The sequence below is a fragment of the Acanthochromis polyacanthus genome, chromosome 1 (genome assembly GCF_021347895.1).
Source record: "Acanthochromis polyacanthus isolate Apoly-LR-REF ecotype Palm Island chromosome 1, KAUST_Apoly_ChrSc, whole genome shotgun sequence".
Classification (NCBI taxonomy): Eukaryota; Metazoa; Chordata; class Actinopteri; family Pomacentridae; genus Acanthochromis; species Acanthochromis polyacanthus.
This window is the reverse complement of record NC_067113.1, coordinates 34684220-34705040: the sequence shown is the minus strand read 5'-3', so window position 1 is coordinate 34705040 and position 20821 is coordinate 34684220. Positions and strand designations below refer to the sequence as shown.

The 20821-nt window shown below is 39.0% G+C and overlaps 2 protein-coding genes across 2 annotated transcripts in view; both read left to right on the top strand.

The window, feature by feature from the left end:
• sgpp1b (sphingosine-1-phosphate phosphatase 1b) overlaps nucleotides 1–13132 on the top strand; it is a 29975-nt gene extending 16843 nt beyond the window's left edge. The window contains exon 3 of the mRNA XM_022191879.2: nucleotides 7552–13132. Coding sequence (XP_022047571.1) covers nucleotides 7552–8103 — 552 coding nt within the window. The 3' untranslated portion in view covers nucleotides 8104–13132. The remainder of the gene's footprint in view (nucleotides 1–7551) is intronic.
• Nucleotides 13133–15979: 2847 nt separating this feature from the next.
• On the top strand, nucleotides 15980–20417 carry wdr89 (WD repeat domain 89). The gene is made up of 4 exons (XM_051958156.1): nucleotides 15980–16024; nucleotides 16123–16215; nucleotides 17572–18068; nucleotides 18520–20417. Exons 3-4 carry the CDS (start codon nucleotides 17577–17579, stop codon nucleotides 19204–19206), a joined length of 1179 nt encoding a protein of 392 aa, XP_051814116.1. The 5' UTR covers nucleotides 15980–16024; nucleotides 16123–16215; nucleotides 17572–17576; the 3' UTR covers nucleotides 19207–20417.
• The last annotated feature ends 404 nt before the right edge of the window (nucleotides 20418–20821 follow it).

Here is a 20821-nt window from a genome sequence, read left to right as displayed (position 1 = left end):
ATCTCTGATTTGCTTAAAACTTTTTCTATGATAAACTCTGGATTTTTAAAATCTGTCTGTGAAATTTTAACTTGACTTATAAAATACTTTCAGAGATCATTTTAAGAGATGGAAGTTTTCATGACTTTTTTTCCCCCATTTTTGTCATTTTTCAAGTCGCAAATTGTCAGAAGCTATTTTATCTTTTTGTCCAGTATTACAGATTCTGAATCAATGACATGATGAGAAACGAGTGAAAGTTTCAGGTTTTTATTGTCTTTAATAGTTCCTCAGATGTTGTTCAAACAGAATCAAATTTCAACAGGCGAAGAAATGTGTTGGAAGTGGGTCGACGGCTTTTTTTTTATAAATCTGTGAAATTAAAATTGTTCAGATAACATAAATGAATTCAAGATGACGTCCCCTGATGTTTTGAGATGAATTAACTTTACTAATAATTGGGATCGTGGGTCAGAAACCTGCCTTTAGTTTGATTCTTTTTTGACCGTATTATTAGGAATAAATCTTGTGGTAAATAATTCCCTGGGTTGTTTCAGCTGCTTCGGCGGTTCTTCAGTCCACGTGTCGTCACATTAACCCGGTCTGGGGGTAAATTCTCTCTCAATGATGTCAGCTGTCGGGGCTGGGCTGTCTGTCGCCGTGGCAACAGTCCCGCGGTCGGTGATGGATGTTGTCGTTGGACTGGCGGACGTTAGAGAACGCTGGATGTCATCCAGAACAAATTCCACATCACAGAGTCGGTCCAGGAACATCTGGAGCATTAGAAACATCTGGAACATCTGGAACATGTTTCCTCCTCAGATGACCTAGAAAGACTTTAACATGATTAATTCAGCTTTAATCAAGTTAGAGTCTCTGAACAGCTTCAGGTCAAACAGACTCAAAGTGAAGTCAGACGATAAAATCCTGCGTTTGTTCAGCGAGTAGGAGGCGGTTTATCTCAGTAATTATGGTTTAAATGGTGGTGAGACGCTGTTCAAATCCTCGTAATCTCAATAAATAACAGACCAGAGCCGTCTGTAGACGTCATGTAGCTTCATACGCTTAAAAATAATAATAATCTGAAAGCAAGGAAGCCAGAAAAAATACATGGAACGAGGGTAGGACGCTGTTCTTTTTAGAAGCAGTTTTTTCATTTTCTGTCAAGTTTTTGTCATTTTCTGTCAAATGTTTGTCGTTTTGTCTTGTTTTTGTCATTTTGTTTCTCATTTTTGTCATTTTTTATCTCGTTTTTGTCATTTTGTGTCTTTATTTTTGTCATTTTTGTGTCTCATTTTTGTCGTTTTGTGTCTCGTTTTTGTCATTTTCTCTCATTTTTGTAATTTTGTGTCTTGTTTTTGTAATTTTCTGTCTCATTTTTAAAATGGAAGCAAATATCCATAAAATAGTGGCATTTTTAGCGGATTTAAATACAGTTAAACAGTGTAATTTCAAAAGGCTGAGTTACGATGTGGACATTATTAGATCTACGACTACAGTGTATCTTTAGTAGTTCTTTAGTCCATATTTATCCCCTCGTGTGCCGGTTCTGGTTTCTTTCAGCTGATTATTCGCCTCATGTGGACGTAAACACAGCCTGTAACCACGGCGACGGCCTGTTTTCACTTTACTTTCTGCCACCAAACCGCCGTCGATGTCACTTTATCTGTTCGATCTCAACGACTCCTGAAAATAATCTCAAAAATCCAGAAAAAGCTGAGTCTCTGCAGGGCTCCAGTGAAACCATTCCAACCAGTTCAGGATTCCAGCATCATCTGGGAATAATCTGAACCACCTGCTGTTTAGATTCAGGGATTTAAATCAAAGCCAGGAGCGGTGTAGCCTCGTTATTTACAGACTTACATAAAGCAGACCAGCTACGTTTTGTTATTTTTACCATAATTTTGGCTGCTCTGAAGTTCTGTGAGTTCTGCTGTTTGTGTTCCAGCTCCGTTTTAAAAGACAAAAATACAATTACAACATGAAAAAATCAGTTTTTGTGTCACTCAAAGCCTTTTTTAGACATTTTCTGTTCATCTGAACGTGTCTAAATGCTCGGTTTTCTGTAAAAATCACAAAAAAACGACATAACAAGGTCAAAAATTCTGCATCACAACACATTCATACGGTCTCATTAACAGATTCACATGCACAAGTAACAGAATTTCAAGTTTTTATTTCACATTTCAGCACCAATATTGACTCAAGATACAGTTTAGAAATCATAAAACATGTTTGTTATTCATTTTGTTCTACAGTTTCACATCTGTTACAAATCAAACGTCCATAAAATCAAACTTTACGTCCATGAAAACACCAATAATTAATGTAATGTAAATTTTAACGAACTGAAGTTTAGTTTGTCGCTTCCAGTTTTTTAGGATTATTTCCTCTGAGTTTGTTAAATAGCAACAGCATCAGGATCAATATGAAGAGAGAAACTATCCATTTACACACCGTCGAATAGGATCTGTATAAAAAGAGATTATGTGTTTACACACAATAGAATTAACTTTAAATTAATTATGGATTATGTATTCTAAGTTTTAGCTAACAGGAGCTGAAGTTTAGTTTGTTGCTTCCAGTTATTTGGGATTATTTCCTCTGAGTTTATTGAAAACCCACAGCACTAAACTGAACTTTAAAATTCTAACCTGTTAAACAGCAGATTTAGAATTAGTATTTAGTTTATTGGTGCATTTTTTGTCTTATTATTGTTGTGTGTATTATTAGGAGGAAATTATTGATGAAGCATTAATAATACATAATTTATGTCTAAAATGGGGCCATTCTGAGCGTCACTAACGAAAAAATAAACAGACACACAACACAAATGTTTGCATTTATTGCATTGTTGTTGTTTTTTATGCAGTTCTTTGATAAATGCAGTTACCATAATGCTTTGGGTTGAATAAAAAAATAAATACAACATTAGAAGTAACTGAAGTTAGCAGTTAGCAGCTCCTGAAGAAAACTTTTAAACATCTGCAGTTTAAATTCATTTCTAACTATATTTCCAGACGTTTATTCTTGACCTAGAATCTTGTCAGTTTGGTTTCATTTCTAGTAAACAGGGTGTGAACTTCCAGGCGTTAACGGATTAAATCACCGCAGAAACCAGCGTCATGTTCTCTTCAACCACCTGGATCTGTTCTGACAGGATCTCAGGACGTTCAGGTGGAGTTCTGTGGGTCGGATCGGTCCGTAGAGCCTCGTGTTCTCCTGATAACTCGGTCTGCAGACGGACTGCTGTGTTTAAGGTCGACTCTGTTCTGCCTTCAGGCCGTTAAATGTGTTCTGGAAACCATCACGCCCAGTAAAGCCACTTCCTCCTCCTTTGTTCTGCAGGAAGAGGACAATGTCGACGTCTTTAAACCAGATTTCACTCGGCAGGGTTTCCGCATATATCAGTCCAGATAAGAAAAACCGAACATTCAACACCGTATGATTTATAGTTTCAGCAAATACAGGAGATTTAAGTGCATGTTTTTGTGTTTCCGCAGCTGAATAATTTATTATCTGCTGATGGATGATGCATTAAATCATCAGATGAACAGCAGACGTGTCCTCATGGTTTAGATTCAGAGTTATTAGTCCATCTGGGTGCAGATTTAACAGCATTAAAACCTTTATTTCCTGCAATCTAGTCAATTTTACTAAACAATTTGTGTTGTTTTTGCATCAGTTTATAACAAAGACATCTCTATTTATGTTAAGTAGAACCACAAGTCAATATTATTTTAATTTTTGTTTAGTTTTTGGATGAATCGATCAGTTGTTTGATCTCTAAAATGTCAGAAAACTGAAAAATTGTTCGTCAGACTTAAAGATGACAAATGTCTTGTTTTGCCAGCGACTTCTGCTCGAACACCTTTGATTTACCTCACATTTTTGTAGCACAAATTATGGATTTTTGTAAAGATATGTGTAATTATTGTATGAAATACTTTCTGACCTTAATTATTTTTAAAAAAAATGAACTTTCAGAAGGTTTTTTCCTCACATTTTTTGTCAAATTTGAGGCTGTTTGAATGACAATATCTCAGAAGCTATTACATTCAGAATCAACTTACTCATAATCAGAGATTATTTAATCTATTTCTCCAATATTACAGATTATAAATCAATGTCATAATGGAAAAAAAAGAAAATTTCAGGTTTTTGTCTAATATTTTCTTAGATATTGTCGTTCAAACAGCCTCAAATTTCAACATGAGAAACGCCTGGTGAAAGCGATCGACTGCAGTTTTTTCTTGACAGTTACCTCAGAAAGCATTTGATAAATGAAGCTAAAAATTCACAGACTTCATTTTAAATATCCAGAGTTTATGAGCTTGAAGTTTAAAGTAAACCAGAGATGGTGGAGCAGAATAAATTTGATGATTAAAGGTGCAGTAATTCTGCTTAGAAACATAGAATTTGGTGTCGTCTGCAAAACTGAGTTGTGAAAGTTCAACAAACATAACTATATTGTTCATTTTTCTGACCAAAGACTAATGTTTTGAGATGGAATAGACCAAAATTATTCCGTTTACTGCCTGAGAGGAGGAAAGAAACCAGATAGTATTTACAAATATAAAGCTCCAACTGGAGAATTTACACTTTTTCCTTAAAAAATCCCTCAAACTCGCCTGTAACTTACCAAAATAGTTGAATATATCCTACATCTTAATAAAGATTACACTTATGGATCTGCTAACACAAGAGAAGATAATCTTTTATTGAAGAAACAGAACAGCAGTTAAAAAATAAATGAAATAAACCAGAAATGAACAGAAGTACAGTCGATATTGTGCAGATTCGTCTACATGCAATAAATCTAGGTCTTCCTCAGGGTTATTCTGAACACTGATGTTGCCCAGACTGAGTAGAAAACATTGAGGCCACCCATTCAGATGAAAGCTTTTCCCAGATGACGCTGTTCAGTCTGTCGCTGCTTCGGGCCAAACATTCATTCATTCGTTTCTCTTTCTGGACATTTTTAGCAGCACATTGTTTCTCTGCTGCCGGTCGCTGGAGGAGAAAATTACAGACGGCTGAAAGTCTTCCACCAAGGAGCTGATAACAGTCTGCAGCAGCAGCAGGAAAGCGATAAATCACCGGGTTTCAATTCCTTATCTCACTGCTGAGTCGCTTTTAACGAGTCTGACAGTAACACGTCCTTGATCGGTCGGACAGAGGAGTTAAACCCACCTCGACGTGTATTTAAGCAGCTGGACAGATGTTTTAACTCCACCAGGACTTTGGTTTGTTGGAGTTCATCGACCTGCCGGCGGCCGAACTGCTCCTCTGGTGTACAGTTACAGTAAAACCTGCTTTGATTTCTGTTGCAGTGAAAGTAGACGCTGATTAGACTGAACACAGTAAATACTGTTCACACCCAACTCACAGCCAAGACCGGGTGTTGATTTACAGTTTACACCCACTGAGCTCACAAACACAATCAATACTCAGCCTGCAGACAGAAATATCCAGGTTAAAGTGTCCAACAAACCTAATTCTGTCAACAAAAATCAACCTGTGTGTCATAAAGTTGAGATTATTTGTAGTAACACACACATAGGATTCAATAAACTGAATGTTTCCTCTAATAATCTGAATAATAGCAGCAGGAAAGGCACAGTTTTAAAGGTAAAATAGAAACAAGACATACTATCACAAAATACCACTGATATCCTTTTCCCCTCCTGTAAACTGGATGAAGGAGGCCACCAAGGGTCCTTCATCCAACAACTGCTGTCTGTTCTTCACCAGTCAAAGAGAAAGACTCTGTTGGAAAAAGCTAAAATTAAATCTGGACTAGAGTTCACCAGAAGACATGTGGAGACTCTGACACCTGAAGAAGGATCTTTGGTCTGAGGAGACCAGGATGGAGCTTTATGGTCATCAGATCAGACAAATAAAGCAGAACATCATCACAAATAAACCATACTTATTGTGAAGCATGGTGATGGTGGCATCATTATGTGAAGCATGGTGGTGGCAGCATCATGACGTGAAGCATGGTGGTGGCAGCATCATGACGTGAAGCATGGTGGTGGCAGTATCATGACGTGAAGCATGGTGGTGGTGGCATCATGATGAGAACATGGTGGTGGCGGCATCATGATGTGAAGCATGGTGATGGCGGCATCATGACGTGAAGCATGGTGGTGGCGGCATCATGACGTGAACATGGTGGTGGCGGCATCATGACGTGAACATGGTGGTGGCGGCATCATGACGTGAAGCATGGTGGTGGCGGCATCATGACGTGAAGCATGGTGGTGGCGGCATCATGACGTGAACATGGTGGTGGCGGCATCATGACGTGAAGCATGGTGGTGGTGGCATCATGACGAGAACATGGTGGTGGCGGCATCATGATGTGAAGCATGGTGATGGCGGCATCATGACGTGAAGCATGGTGGTGGCGGCATCATGACGTGAACATGGTGGTGGCGGCATCATGACGTGAAGCATGGTGGTGGCGGCATCATGATGTGAAGCACGGTGGTGGCGGCATCATGATGTGAAGCACGGTGGTGGCGGCATCATGATGTGAAGCACGGTGGTGGCAGTATCATGACGTGAAGCACGGTGGTGGTGGCATCATGATGAGAACATGGTGGTGGCGGCATCATGATGTGAAGCATGGTGATGGCGGCATCATGACGTGAAGCATGGTGGTGGCGGCATCATGATGTGAAGCATGGTGATGGCGGCATCATGACGTGAAGCATGGTGGTGGCGGCATCATGACGTGAAGCATGGTGGTGGCAGTATCATGACGTGAAGCATGGTGGTGGTGGCATCATGATGAGAACATGGTGGTGGCGGCATCATGATGTGAAGCATGGTGATGGCGGCATCATGACGTGAAGTATGGTGGTGGCGGCATCATGACGTGAACATGGTGGTGGCGGCATCATGACGTGAAGCATGGTGGTGGCGGCATCATGATGTGAAGCACGGTGGTGGCGGCATCATGATGTGAAGCACGGTGGTGGCGGCATCATGATGTGAAGCACGGTGGTGGCGGCATCATGATGTGAAGCACGGTGATGGCGGCATCATGATGTGAAGCACGGTGGTGGCGGCATCATGATGTGAAGCACGGTGGTGGCGGCATCATGATGTGAACATGGTGGTGGCGGCATCATGATGTGAACATGGTGGTGGCGGCATCATGATGTGAAGCACGGTGGAGGCAGCATCATGACCTGATTGAGACCTACAGAATCAATGATGGAACTGAAGCTAAAGGTTCATCTACTAAATACTAACTAGAAGGAGGTGGATACTTGTGGAAACACTGACTTTCCGTTTTGTATTTTTAATTATTTGCTACTACTTTGGAGAAATCTGTTTTCACTTTGACATGGAAGAGTCCATTTTTGTCCAAAAAGCCAAAACATACCGACCATGATTTAGTATTGGAAGCAGTTAAAGAGGAAACTTCTGTTGAGGCTGAACTCTACTTGTAGACCACAGAACTCTACAAGTATCAGTGGTAGAAGTACTTATTGAGGGGCAGAAAGTTTTCGTTTATTTCGAGGTTTCTGACTTTACCTCTGTTTGTGTTTCCTGCAGGACGTCATCGCCGGCGTCCTCTACAGCGTCCTCATCCTGGTCTTCTTCCTGCCGGCGTTGGACCTGATCGACGACTTCAACCTGAACTGCCGCTTCGCTCCTCTGGTCATCATCAGCCTCCACCTGGGCCTCGGCCTCTTCTCCTTCACCCTGGATACCTGGAGCACCTCTCGGGGCGACACTGCTCAGATCCTGGGCACCGGCGCCGGCGTGGCATTGGCGTCCCACGTCAACCAGCGCCTCGGCCTGCTGCCTGACCCCACGCCCGACCGGCTGCCCCTCAGCTTCCCATCCCTCGGCACCGGCCTGGTAGCGGCCGCCGTCATGCGCCTGGTGGTGGGGGTTCTGGTTCTGGTGGCCACCAGGGCACTGATGAAGGCCGTCACCATCCCGCTGGTGTGCCGGGTGTTTGGGATCCCCAGTGATGACGTGAGGAAGGCCCGGCAGCACATGGAGGTGGAGCTGCCCTACCGCTACATCGTCTATGGGACGGTCGGGTTTAACGTTCTATTCCTGGTTCCGCTGCTGTTCAGTCGCCTGCAGCTCTCCTGACTGAAGTCTAGACTCCAGAACCGATCTGTTCTCCAGACAAAGGCGGGTTTGGGACCGAAGAAGCTGAATTAAAGCCTCAACGCTGATCTGGACGCAGAGTTTTGATCAGATTCTTAGTTTTTAGTCCTGAAATCTCTCGACTGTTCAACCTGTGGTTCTGTTCTTTGGTTATTTAATGTGGAACCTCGTTTAACGGTTTCACTCGTTCTCGACCTTAAAGAGCAAAAGAAAACATTTCATCAGCAGCCTCTGAAGGACCAGAAACATTTTAGTTTTTTTATTATTCCTGTTGATGTTAAGAGTTCAGACGAAGGATCACAAGAAGAGGGTTTCAGGTAGAAACACCTGAAACCCAAAAGATGCGCAGAAACGAGTTTGGAGAGAAAACGGGTTGATTTACGGATCGATTGTTGCTCTGCTTCGAAACTTTTTGTGGTTCTTTGTCTGGAAGCTTCTAAATGTTGGAGTTTGATCTCAAAGCAATACGATGATTTTCTAAAGGGCTCTTCCACTGCTTCTGTCTGCTCTGTGATCGATTGTTTTCCCTGCGACCGGCACATACTGTTGATCCACCAGGAGGAAGGAAGGACTCTGTTTGGGAAATGTACAGAGATTTTTAATTTTATTCTGACGGGGTGATTCAGTTTTCTGCACTATAAACTGACTTCCTGTCTGGAGGCGACGGCGGAGAAAACGCTGATCTGACGGTCAAAAACTGGACGAAATTTAATGTTTTTAGGGGGAAAAAATTTTAAAATTTCATAATTTATAGAATAAACTTCTAATATTTTCAGACCACAGTGGAAAATTTACACAAAAAGATTTTACTATTGAAAGAAAAACTACATTTAAATGCTTATTTGTAGAAAACAGTCGAATTTTTTTGACTTTGCTTTGGAAAAAAATCTACTTTTTCTGAGTACCTTTTAAAGAAAAAAAAGTTTAACTTAGCTGGAAATGTTTCAGCTTTATTCATCAAACTTCCTTCGCGCAAAATTGGAATACTACGAATGTTTTGAGGTGAATTTCAGCGTAATTCTGCATATATTGCAGCTACAATTGCGACTGTATTCCAAACTTTTTATATATAAAATTATTATCTAACTTAGGAAGTATTGAAAGCTTTTTCAAGTTAAATTGTTTGAACAAAACAATTTTTGGGGTAAAATTTCAACTTTATTCAGAATTTTTTCTCCATCTAACAGCCACTCTAGTTTAAAAAATTTCGTTTTTTTGCATAAAAATTACAACTCCACTCATCAAACTTTCTTAACTTCCTTTGAGCAAAATTCAAGGAGATCCTGGCATTATTACAAATATTTGAAGTTAAATTTCAGCTTAGAAATGCAACTTAATGCAGAAAAAAACTACACTTTTTTTACATTATTCAAAGCTTTCTATGTGTAATTACATCAGTTAAAGTCTAGGAATATTTTAGCTTTTCTACGTGAAAATTAACTAACTTTCACCAAACTTTTAAGTAAAAATGCGACATCTTTCTTTTTTTGTGAGTGATTGCAATCTAATTCAGGAATTTTTATAAATCTTTTGAAAAAAACTTCAACGTTTTTATGCTTAAATTTCTGACTTAATTCAGGAAATTTCTGCTTTTCTGCAAAAGAAACTTTTTACCTTTTCTACGATCTGTTTGTTGAATGAAGGGCTTGATATCAAGCTTTATTTTTGTAGATTTTTTTGACGTTACACTTCCTTTTGTAAAGACAAACAAGAAGATCAATTTAATTTCTAAAATCTCAGGAAACATTTGCAGGTTCTCGTCAATAAATCAGTTATTAGAAAATCAGAAAAATAAACGTTTTCTCCGTCGTCGTCCTTCAGTTTAATAAGCGACCGTAAACAGACTGTGGACTTTTAGACATGAAGACTTCTTAAATCTACACCATTTTTGTGCTTTTTAAACTCAAAAAGTGACGTTAATCTCGTTAAAAACCATCAGTATCTCAGCAGCAGTTTTCAAAGAGAGAAGCTCAGAAAATAGTTTTTATTAAAAACCAAAAGTTCGTGTTTGGTTTCAAAACGGCAGAAATTTGACCTGAAAGTTTAAAACGGTTTGACTGAAAAATCTCAACTTTAAAAACTGCTGATGAAGACCAGGATATGTGCCTGAAAGCTCAGCGTTCGAGTTGAAAGTTGAATTTGTAACCCTGACTCTTTATACTCTGGTTTTAAACTCAGACATTTGACCATTGAGCAGCTGTTCTTTCAGTGAAACCACATGAGCTTCCTCTCATGGTAAAACTTGCTAAATCCTTTATTCGAACGGTTTATGCTTCCATTTTCTGTTAACTCAGAAACAGGGTTTTAAAGTTTGTCCTCGAGCTTTGGAATAATAGTCAGGAAAATTGTGTCATTTCAGACGCCCTTTAGCAGCTGTTCTGGAGCTTTCAGTGACATCCCATGAGCTTCCTCAGCAGAAAACTTTTTTGTAGACATTTCTGTTTCCATTTTTCTGAGCACATTAGCTACGAAAGAGGAATTTAAAGTTTGTCCTTGAACTTTGAAACAGCAGTTTGACAAAAACATGCCACTAAAGACGACATTCAGCAAATGTTTTGTAGCTTTCAGTGATGTCTCATGATCTTCTTCAGTAGAAAACTTTAGTTGGAGTTATAGACGTTTCTATTTCTGTTTTTCTCAGCACATTAGCTACGAAACAGGAATTTAAAGTTTGTCCTCGAACTCTGAAACAGCAGTCAACAAACTTTTACCACTAAAGAAGCCATTTATTTGCTTCTCTGGAACTTTTCACATGAGCTTCCTCTGAAGGTAGAACTTTTGCTGGAGTTATATGTTTTTATGTTCAGTTTTCTCAACCTTTAATGACAGCATTTGTGCAAAACTTGCGTTTTAAAGTTTATCCTTGAGTTTTGAAACAACATTCGACAAAAACCCGTCTGTGCGGAGGCCTTTTAGTAGCTGTTTGGAGTTTATTGAGTCGGATTGAAAGCTGCAGAAGAGCTGTTGAGCGGAACTTCAGTAACTTCTAAGTATCTGAACTGTTTCTTCAGAATAAGATTCACCAACTGAACATGAAAAAGCCACGAAGTCGACTTTCTTATGTTTGGAGCTTCTGTTTGAAATTGAATCCACTTAAAGTTCAGATTTCCCACTCAGCCAGGAGTCAGTGAAGGTCTCGCGTTAACCACTGTAGATGAAGTGCCTCCTCCAGGCTCTTCGTTTGGTCTTAATTTGCCCACGGAGCTGATTTGTAGCCTCTTGTTGTTGTTTGTTGTTGTTATTTGTTGTTTATGGTACTGTCCTAGAAATGATGCACTGTTCCCAGAATACACTGCTTCCCTCCGAGCCGAGCAGGAAGTCGGTGTGACGTGAAAAACCGAACCAAGAGAGGATTTCTAAACAGTTTAGCTGCAAAAGGATCAGTATTTCTGATTAAGTCTGGTTGTTTTCAGGGCTTTACTTTGGTAAAATGAAAGAGTTACAATATTTCCTGCCGCTGTGGCGACCAGATGAGTTTGTTTTATGATTTTATTGCACCTTTTATTGCTTTTTTATTCACATGATCACCACAGTAGCAACAGCAAATGCTTTTTATTGGCGATTTTATTGGTTTCCAGATTAAACTGTTTGTTGTCGCTGCTGTAAAATGTCAGAAAGGGAAAGTTTCCATGAAAACTTAAAAGAAAGTCCGTTTAAAAAATGACAGAAGACCTTTTCGACTTGCTGCTCGGCTCGTTTCACCTCCTGTGGCCTTGAGTTCATCCTGTTTTTGTCTTTGTTTTTGTTTTTTTGAGTGTTGATTCTTTGGTTGAATCTGACGGATGAAGACAAACCGGAAGTGGAAAATGAAGAGTCGATGAAGTTTAATCTGAGAAAATAGACGGTTTTTATGTTCGATGAGACAAAAAGTGAGGATTTATTCCACCTGTTTGTTTTAAAGCAGAGTCGACCTCATTATTTAGTTTTTTTTTGGTGAGAAATCACAAATAGAAACATAAATCATCAATAAACTGTTTTATCCACGTGAGTGATGGAGAGAATTTTTAAAAATTAGTGTTTGAATATTGTGTTTTGTTTATGTCCTAAATTAGTTTTTTCTTTTTTTATTTGGTGAAAGCCAAATATTTATAATAACCTTTTTCATATTATTTTTCAGTAATTATTTGATTTTATTCATTTCTTTCTTTACTTTTTAAAAAATCTAATTTTTTCTGATTTTTTAAAAATTAAATTAAATTAATTTTTTTATTTTGTTAAAACATAATTACACGGTTTGGTATTACAGTATGTGGAAACCAAATATTTGTGTTCATCTTTGTTTATTTTATTTTATTTTACATTTTTGTTTATTGTTTATTGTTTGGTTTTATTCATTTATTTCTTTTAAAAAAACAGAAATTTTTTCCTATTTTTAAAAAAAAATCATTTTTGTTTTAATATTTTTTGTTTTATTTTTGCCCTAAATTAATTTTTTATTTGATATTTAAAAATATAAATCCATAGTTTATTTGGTGGAAACCAAACATTTATCATAATCTTTGTTCATAAATGTCAATCATTATAACAGGGTATTTAGATCTTTGATGGTTAAAACATTTCATCAGATCTTCAGCTCTTCTCTCGAGGTCGACTCTGCTGGTTTTTGTCTTTTCATTTCCACCAGATGTGTTGAAACTGTAGCCAAACTTCCTCTTCAGTGCCTTTAATCAGTCAGGATCTCAACTTTTCGCTGCGTCTTTTTGCCTTTTGCACTTTGTAGCTGCAGAAACGTTTCCAGATGAAAACTTCACATTTTAAAGTTTCACTGAAGCTCAGATTTAGTTTTTCTCCTTCGATGATTTAAAGGGTTTATTCCAGAATCAATAAACCGACAGATGATTATTTTCTGATCAGACCTTCATGATTCCGGTTTATTCTCTGTTCGTGTCCGGATGTTTCAGTATTTTTTTATTCTCTATGAACTGCAGATTTTATTGTTGATTCAGAACCAAACTCTTGTTTCTGTTTGGGTGAAAATAACGAAATAAAAATGATGAATGGAAAAAATGGACCCGATTCCCCTCAGTTATTTATGTTTTTATATCTTATACACTGTAAAGTATGATGCTGCCTCCAGAGTGCATCACACCACCATGCTTCACATCATGATGCTGCCACCACCGTGCTTCACATCATGATGCTGCCACCACCGTGCATCACATCATGATGCTACCACCACCGTGCTTCACATCATGATGCTGCCACCACTGTGCTTCACATGATAATGCCACCACCGTGCTTCACATTATGATGCTGCCACCACCGTGCTTCACATCATGATGCTGCCACCACCGTGCTTCACATCATGATGCTGCCACCACCGTGCTTCACGTCATAATGCCACCACCGTGCTTCACATGATAATGCCACCACAGTGCTTCTCATCATGATGCTGCCACCACCGTGCTTCACGTCATGATAATGCCACCACCGTGCTTCACATGATAATGCCACCACCGTGCTTCACATCATGATGCTGCCACCACCGTGCTTCACATCATGATGCTGCCACCACCGTGCTTCACATCATGATGCTGCCACCACCGTGCTTCACATCATGATGCTGCCACCACCGTGCTTCACGTCATAATGCCACCACCGTGCTTCACATGATAATGCCACCACCGTGCTTCACGTCATGATAATGCCACCACCGTGCTTCACATGATAATGCCACCACCGTGCTTCACACCGTGATGCTGCCACCACCGTGCTTCACGTCATGATGCCGCCACCACCGTGCTTCACGTCATGATGCTGCCATCCATCTTGGTGGCCTCCCTCACACATCTGTGTCATCGTTTCATCGTCAGATTTACATGTACCATATTCTTTCCTTGAAGTTTTGCTTCTTGTACTAAAACAAAAGATGTAAATCTCCAACTTATTGGTCGTAGAAATCAGCTCCACATGTTGATCTGCTCATAAACTTTATATTTTTCTGTGTTGTAGAGTCACTGCTGCCTGGAAACTGTCTGATTTTGGGTTTAATCGTATGAATGTTTGCCAGCCTGTCCTCTGGACCGAACCAACAGACTCTGATTCATCTGAGACCAAACTGCAGCTGCTTCGACCAGAAACGAGGTCAAACTTATTTATAAAGCATATTAAAAACAACTGGAGCTGAACCGAAGAGCTGCACAACTGAAACAACAGGAAAACACAATGATGTGAATAAAAACAACGTAATAAAAACAGCGGAAAGTTACAACTCAATAAAAGCCGGAGTCAGGATGTTGAGCTCCACTTAGATGCAGAGAAGACGACTCTTCAACAGCGATTAAAATGATTTCCAAGTCAACAATGTCCAAAAAAGATACAATATTAACATGAAAAAATGCAAAAGAGACACAAAAATACTGACAATTAAAAGAAAAACCTTAAATTTCCCACAAAGTAATAAAAATAACCGTAATCAGAGACAAAATTAACACAAAATGATGCAACAGGACCACAATGAGACACAAAATTGACACGAAAACACGTAAAATGGTCTTAAAGAGACAAAATAACCACGAAAAGTAGCATAAAATGATGCAAAATAAAAACGAAGAGCCAAAAAACGGCCACTAATAGATTCATAACTATCACAAGAAGAGACAAAGTGACAGTAAAGACACAAAGTTACCACAAAAACACGTGAAATGATTGCAGACTCAAAAGGTCACAAAAACCTCTAAAAAAACAAAAAAGACATAAAACGTTATCAAATGCACAAAATTAATACAAAAAAAATGCAAAATATCCACAGTCAGATAAAAATATCCTAAAAAGATGCAAAATTGCTCTGAACAGACACAAATAAACGGCTCATGCATTAAATGTGTTTTAATCAGATGTGAATGAACACAAGGAGCTGAAAAGACGCTAAAGATCCTGAAATGTTTAATTAAACAATGAAATCATAGTTTAGTTTAGTTTCTCCTGCAGCAGCTGTTGCAGATTCAGGTTTTATTTCATGTTTGTCAGATTCATTCATCTGGAAACTTGAGTCCAAACAGCTTCAAAGCCTCAAACAGAGAACTGCTGCTGCCACCCGCTGGACGATCACTGGAACTACATCCTCTACATTTAACCTTTCATCCTTTCAGATTTTGTTTTACAGAAGAAAATCCAAACTCTAATATTCTTTTATTTCCAGTCTTCTGCAGCTATGAGGAAAAACTGAACAATCCTGAGTTAAAATTTACCATTTTACATCAAAATTTACCTTTTTACATCAAAAATGTGAATCACAGCAGCCAAGGTGATGCAGAATTATCAGAAAAGATGCAAAAATCACACAATGTCCAACACAAGACACACGATTACTGCAACAAGAAAAAAAAAACTATCACTCAGAAATGCAAAATGGTGACAAAGACACATAGAATAACCACAAAGCATGACACAATGACAAGAGAGATTAAAAAAAAGACCACAGAATTTACATATTTTTCCACATAAAGAATAACAAAACCAAAAAGAGACACAAAATTACTGTAAAAACATGCAAAATGATCACAAAAACATGCCAAAGTAACACAATGACACAATAAATGGCCAAAGGAGTTGCATAATTGCAACAAAAGATGCAAAAATTACCACTACAAGTCACAAAATGAACACAGCGGGGCATAAAATTAATAATAAAAAAAAAACCATACAAAATCACCCCAAAGATAAGATAAACAGTGATGCATTTTATTTCTCATGACTCTTTCAGACTCATAAGAAACTAAATCAGGCCTCAGTGTCACTCATTTTCCACATATCTATTCCACAAGTTACTTAATAAATTAAATAAGACAAAACAAAAATGATAATAGATCAAAATTCCTTTTATTCGACGCGAGCGGAAACAAGGTTCGAAGCGAATGTTCCGTCCGGACTGTAGACGCTGTAACACCGGGTCTTCCTACATGTGTGTTTGGACTAAAGGCGACGTATTTTTACTTTTTATTATATTTAAAAAGATATGTAAGGAATCTTCACGTTAATCTGCTTCTTTATATTTTGTAGCGTTTCGTCCAAAATGGCGGTGGACCACTTCCGGAAACGATAATCTGTAAAAATCAGCTGTTTCTTTTCTTCATGTGTGGACGATTCTAGCAGGTAAGTAGATATATTTACATAATTTAACTAAATAATAAACTCTTTCTAACACACAACAGACTGAGAGACACAAACTGTAGTAAATAAGGAAACATTTATACACGTTTCTTTATTAAAAACTCAACAAACCACCAAACTCCATTTCAGAATCTACGTATTTAGTGTTTTTTCGGTGTATTGCAAACATAAACAAGTCAAATTTTTATGATGTTAACGAGTATTTAAGCTGATGTTGAACTTAATCATTCGGCATCTAAACGTTATTGTTTTTATTTTGTGAGTAGAAACCCTGTTAGAAATTCTTGCTAGTGTTTAATAGTTTTATCCAGTAACGTTAAAAAATCCATGTTTGCTGGATTTAATTAAAGCCGAATTATTCAGCCGCATCCAGTGATTTTAGAAACGTTTTACGTGATCTGCTAATATGCAGATATGAGTGATAAATACCAAGAATTCATTAAATAACCAAAAATTTGCATTAAGTCCTGCTGGAGATTAAATGCAGGAAATATAATAAAACCGTGTAAAGACACGTTTTCTGTAAAAAAAAAAAAAAAAAAAGATTCCATTCAGCTTAAATAGTTTTCCTCTTATCTCTGATTTATTTCTCTTGCTTTGTACTCAAAATTATAACCAATATAGTTTTATTTTATTGGTTTGAACAGCTTTAAATGATCAATTCAACTCTTTCAATTCAATTTTCCAGCAACACTCTGACTCTGCCTGCAGTTCAACCGAGAACTTTCTGAATTTTTGTCACCTGATTGTTAGTCTCAGCTGAGTCAGTCATGACTTCCAATTTACACAGAGAAACACTGAATTTTTTTCTTTCTTTTTTTTTTTTGCATAATCTAGTTAAAGTAAATGGTATATTTTTGGCAAATTTTTAAACTGGGCTTTTAGAGTAAAGTGATTTTGATGGAATATCTTGATTGTGAGCTCAGATTTGGTTCATTTAGTTTGACTTTTTTGGCCTCACAGATGATAAGTTTAAAAAAAAAGACAATTCTGGCTGATAAATGATTTCATATTTTGTGATTTTTAATTTTAAAGATAAGGTGCCTTCCTTTTTTGGAGTTCAGAAGTTTAAACGACAACAGTAGAAGGTTGGATCTGAGGATGGACTGATGTGTTTCCTTCAGGGCCGATACTGATCACTGGTGATCAATAACGATCAATAACTGGTATTAAGAACTGATTCTAGCAGCATCAGAGAACCGATCATTCATGATTCTGCTCAGTTTCATTTATTTTATCAGTTGGTAAAAATATCGGGCCGATAATCCGCCGGTCCGTCGCTGAATCTGCTCCTCTGGTCTGTTTTCTGAGTTTAACACTTTGTTTGTGGTTCTTCAGGTTCTATGGAGGTTCTGGAGGAGCAGCTTAAGGTTCTGTCGGTGTCCCGGCGATCCCGTCCAGAGGAACCCACCTACCTGCTGGACGTGGCGCTGCAGCCCGGCGGTCCGTTGGCCGTCTCCTGCTCCAACTTCAGCATCCGGCTCCACGACAGGGAGAGTCTCCGTCCTCTGGGGGAGTTTCTGGGTCACTCTGGTCCGATCTGTGGCGTCACGTTCACCCGCCGCTCCTCAGACCTGCTGTTCTCCGGTTCGGCTGATGGCTCGGTGCGTCTCTGGGACGTCCGACACCGCGGATCCGACGCCGTCCAGACGTTCGGCAGCGACTCGACTCACAGCTTCTGCAGCTTCGACCTGAACTGCAGCGACGCTCTGCTCTGCGCCGGGACGGAGCAGGTGGACGGTGAGGACAGCTTCCTGGTGTTCTGGGACCGCAGGAAACCCGGCACCGACCCACTGGGCGTCTACTCTGAGTCGCACAGTGATGACATCACTCAGGTGACTGAAAACACCTGTCTGCCTGAATGCACCAGCGCTGCAGCTATCGATTATTTTAGTAATCGAGTATTCTATTGATTATTCTGGCCCGGTAAATTATACAATGACTCAGAAGCCCTGGAGGAATACTGCGCTCCCTACAAGCCAGTATGGACTCAAATGCAGAAAAGAAACATTTTTTTTAATGTTTCTTTTTTTCCACCAAAAAATGTTCGAAGATTTTCCAAAAATGTTGAAAATGTGAGCATCAGAAGTTTTACTGTGAAAATAGATTTTTTTCCACATTTTCAAGCTACAACGGGTCAGTTTTGACCCGCAGGACGACACAAGGGTTAATATTTTCGTCCTGCCCCCATGTGTGATGACAATTATCTTATCTATTCTATTCTGTTCTGTTCTATTCTATTCTGTTCTGTTCTGTTCTATTCTATTCTATTCTATTCTATTCTAGGTGCGTTTCCACCCCCAGGACAAAGACCGGCTAGCGTCCGGCTCCACCGACGGCCTGGTCAATGTGTTCGATCTGAGCCGTGGCGCTGAGGACGAGGCGCTGCTTGCCACCCTGAACAGCGACTCGTCGGCCGGCGCCGTGTGCTGGTGTGGCCCCGCCTCCAGCCGCCTGCTGTGTCTGAGCCATGACGAGGGGCTGCACCTCTGGGACCTGAGCCGGCTGGACGGCGACCAGCCGCTCAGCCTCTTCAGCACCGCCGATGCCCGGAGCCTGGAGCTGCTGCCGGGCGGCGGCGGCGTGGACTACCTGGTGGGGGGCAGCTACCTGGAGGGGGCGGAGCTTCTGCTGGTGGTGGGCGGGACCAGGAGCGGCGAGCTGCACCTGATGAGCTGCGACGGCGACGGGCTGCGACTGCTCAGGAGCCTGGAGGGAGGACACAAATCCACGGTGCGCTGCTTCCTGTGGGACGCCCAGGGGGAGGCGCTGGTCACCGGAGGGGAGGACGCCCAGCTGTTGCTATGGAAACCGGGAGGGGAGGAGCTGACAACGGGGAAGAAGGAAACGATGAAGAGCCAATCAGCTTTAAGACTGAAATCCAGACCTCATAAGAAACACGAATATCAGAGAAAGAAGAAGATACAGAAAGAAGAAGATTCTGGTTCATTTAGGTCACATGAAAGAGTTTAAAGGAGATCTATCTGTTTTTATGGCTCCACTAGTCAGAAAATACTGTGAAAAGCCAGAAAAAAATAGTATTTTTACGGCTTTTATCAGTACAATGTTCCATAAATCAGACTGTGATAAATAATAAATTAACAAAAGTGATTTCTGCCTCTACAGAAATGTTTTCTATTTAAAATCTGCTGAAACTAACAAACTGAAGCAAAATAAAGTCATAAATGTGAATTTTCAATCTTTTCTTCTGAAATAATAAAGACAGACACAAAACAACTAATAATAAATGTAAAGGAACTCTAAAGAGAAGCTCTAAAAGTACGTAAAACTACTGCAAAAATGCACAAAACACTCAGAGAAACATGGATTTATTTCAATGATATAATTTATTATTGATGTAAATGGAAACAATGCAAACATTTAAAGAAGTTATTTGAAATAAACAGAATAGATTGTAGAGAGATTTACTGCATTATGTTCAGTACTTCTTGAAGTTAGATGTTTCCTTTACATAAATGATGATAAACCTTTACACCTGAGGGACTCAAAACTGACCCAAATGACAAAAATCTGTCCAAAATGACTTGAAAAGTGTCATTTTTAACACATTTTGAGTTATTTTGAACAACTTTCCAGACTATTTTAACAATAGTATTTGGCATTAGAAAAGTTTTAAATTAGTTTTTGGAACATTTTGAGTAATTTTTTAAAATTTTATGTGACTTTGGACAAGTTTCAAATCATTTTGGACAACTTTAGACCGAAAGTACAATAAAACCTACTGGATCAATAAATACATGCAGCGTGGCTCAGAAACAATGAACAGAGGAGCAAGTTGTTGGAAGATACATTCAGCATGGAGAAACATCTTTCTATCGATGATGTAGAGACCTATAAGTAGACTAAAAATTGTCCAAAATGACTCAAATTATCCATTAAGACTCAAAGATTGTAATTTTGAACACTTTTGGGGTCATTTCAAAAAGATTTTCACTCAGTTTGGACTTTGTTTTGGTTACTTTGGACCAATTTTGAGTGGATTTGGACAATTTATGTTACTTTGGGATAATAATGTGCAACATCCATTTATTTTCCAGTGTCGGTAGCACTTGAGGGTCATTTTTGTTGAATAGTAAATCAAAGAAAGTCAACTTTTTTGTTGTTTTTTTATCCTTTCTGTCTTTTTAAGTATATCATTCTGATAATAAAATATTTATTTCTGAGTTTTGTCTCCTTCATGGTTGTTCTGTTTCCACGGAACTGAAGGATTTTAGATCAGACTGAAAAAAATACTTAAATGAGTACAAGTTTTGGAAGATACATTCAGCATGGTGAAACGTCCTACAGCTGCTGAGTAGAGACTTAAAATTGGACGGAAATTGTCTAAAGTGACTCAGACATTGTCATTTTAAAGTTTCAAGTCAACAGTTTGAGTAGTTTTTGTTACTTTGGACCAATTCAGAGGCAAATTTGTGTTACTTTGGGAGAGACTGACAGGAAAATCAAAACTACTGGATCAATAAATAAATGCAGCATGGCTCAGAAACAGTGAGCAGAGGAGCAAGTAGTTGGAGATACATTCAGCATGGTGAAACATCTTTCTAAAGTGTGAAAACGGTGAGTTTGT

Excerpts from the sequence above, each read along its gene's own strand:
- wdr89 (XM_051958156.1), top strand. The coding sequence starts at position 17,577 with ATGGAGGTTCTGGAGGAGCAGCTTAAGGTTCTGTCGGTGTCCCGGCGA. Across the intron at positions 18,069-18,519 it reads ACAGTGATGACATCACTCAG|GTGCGTTTCCACCCCCAGGA; the intron begins GTGACTGAAAAC and ends ATTCTATTCTAG.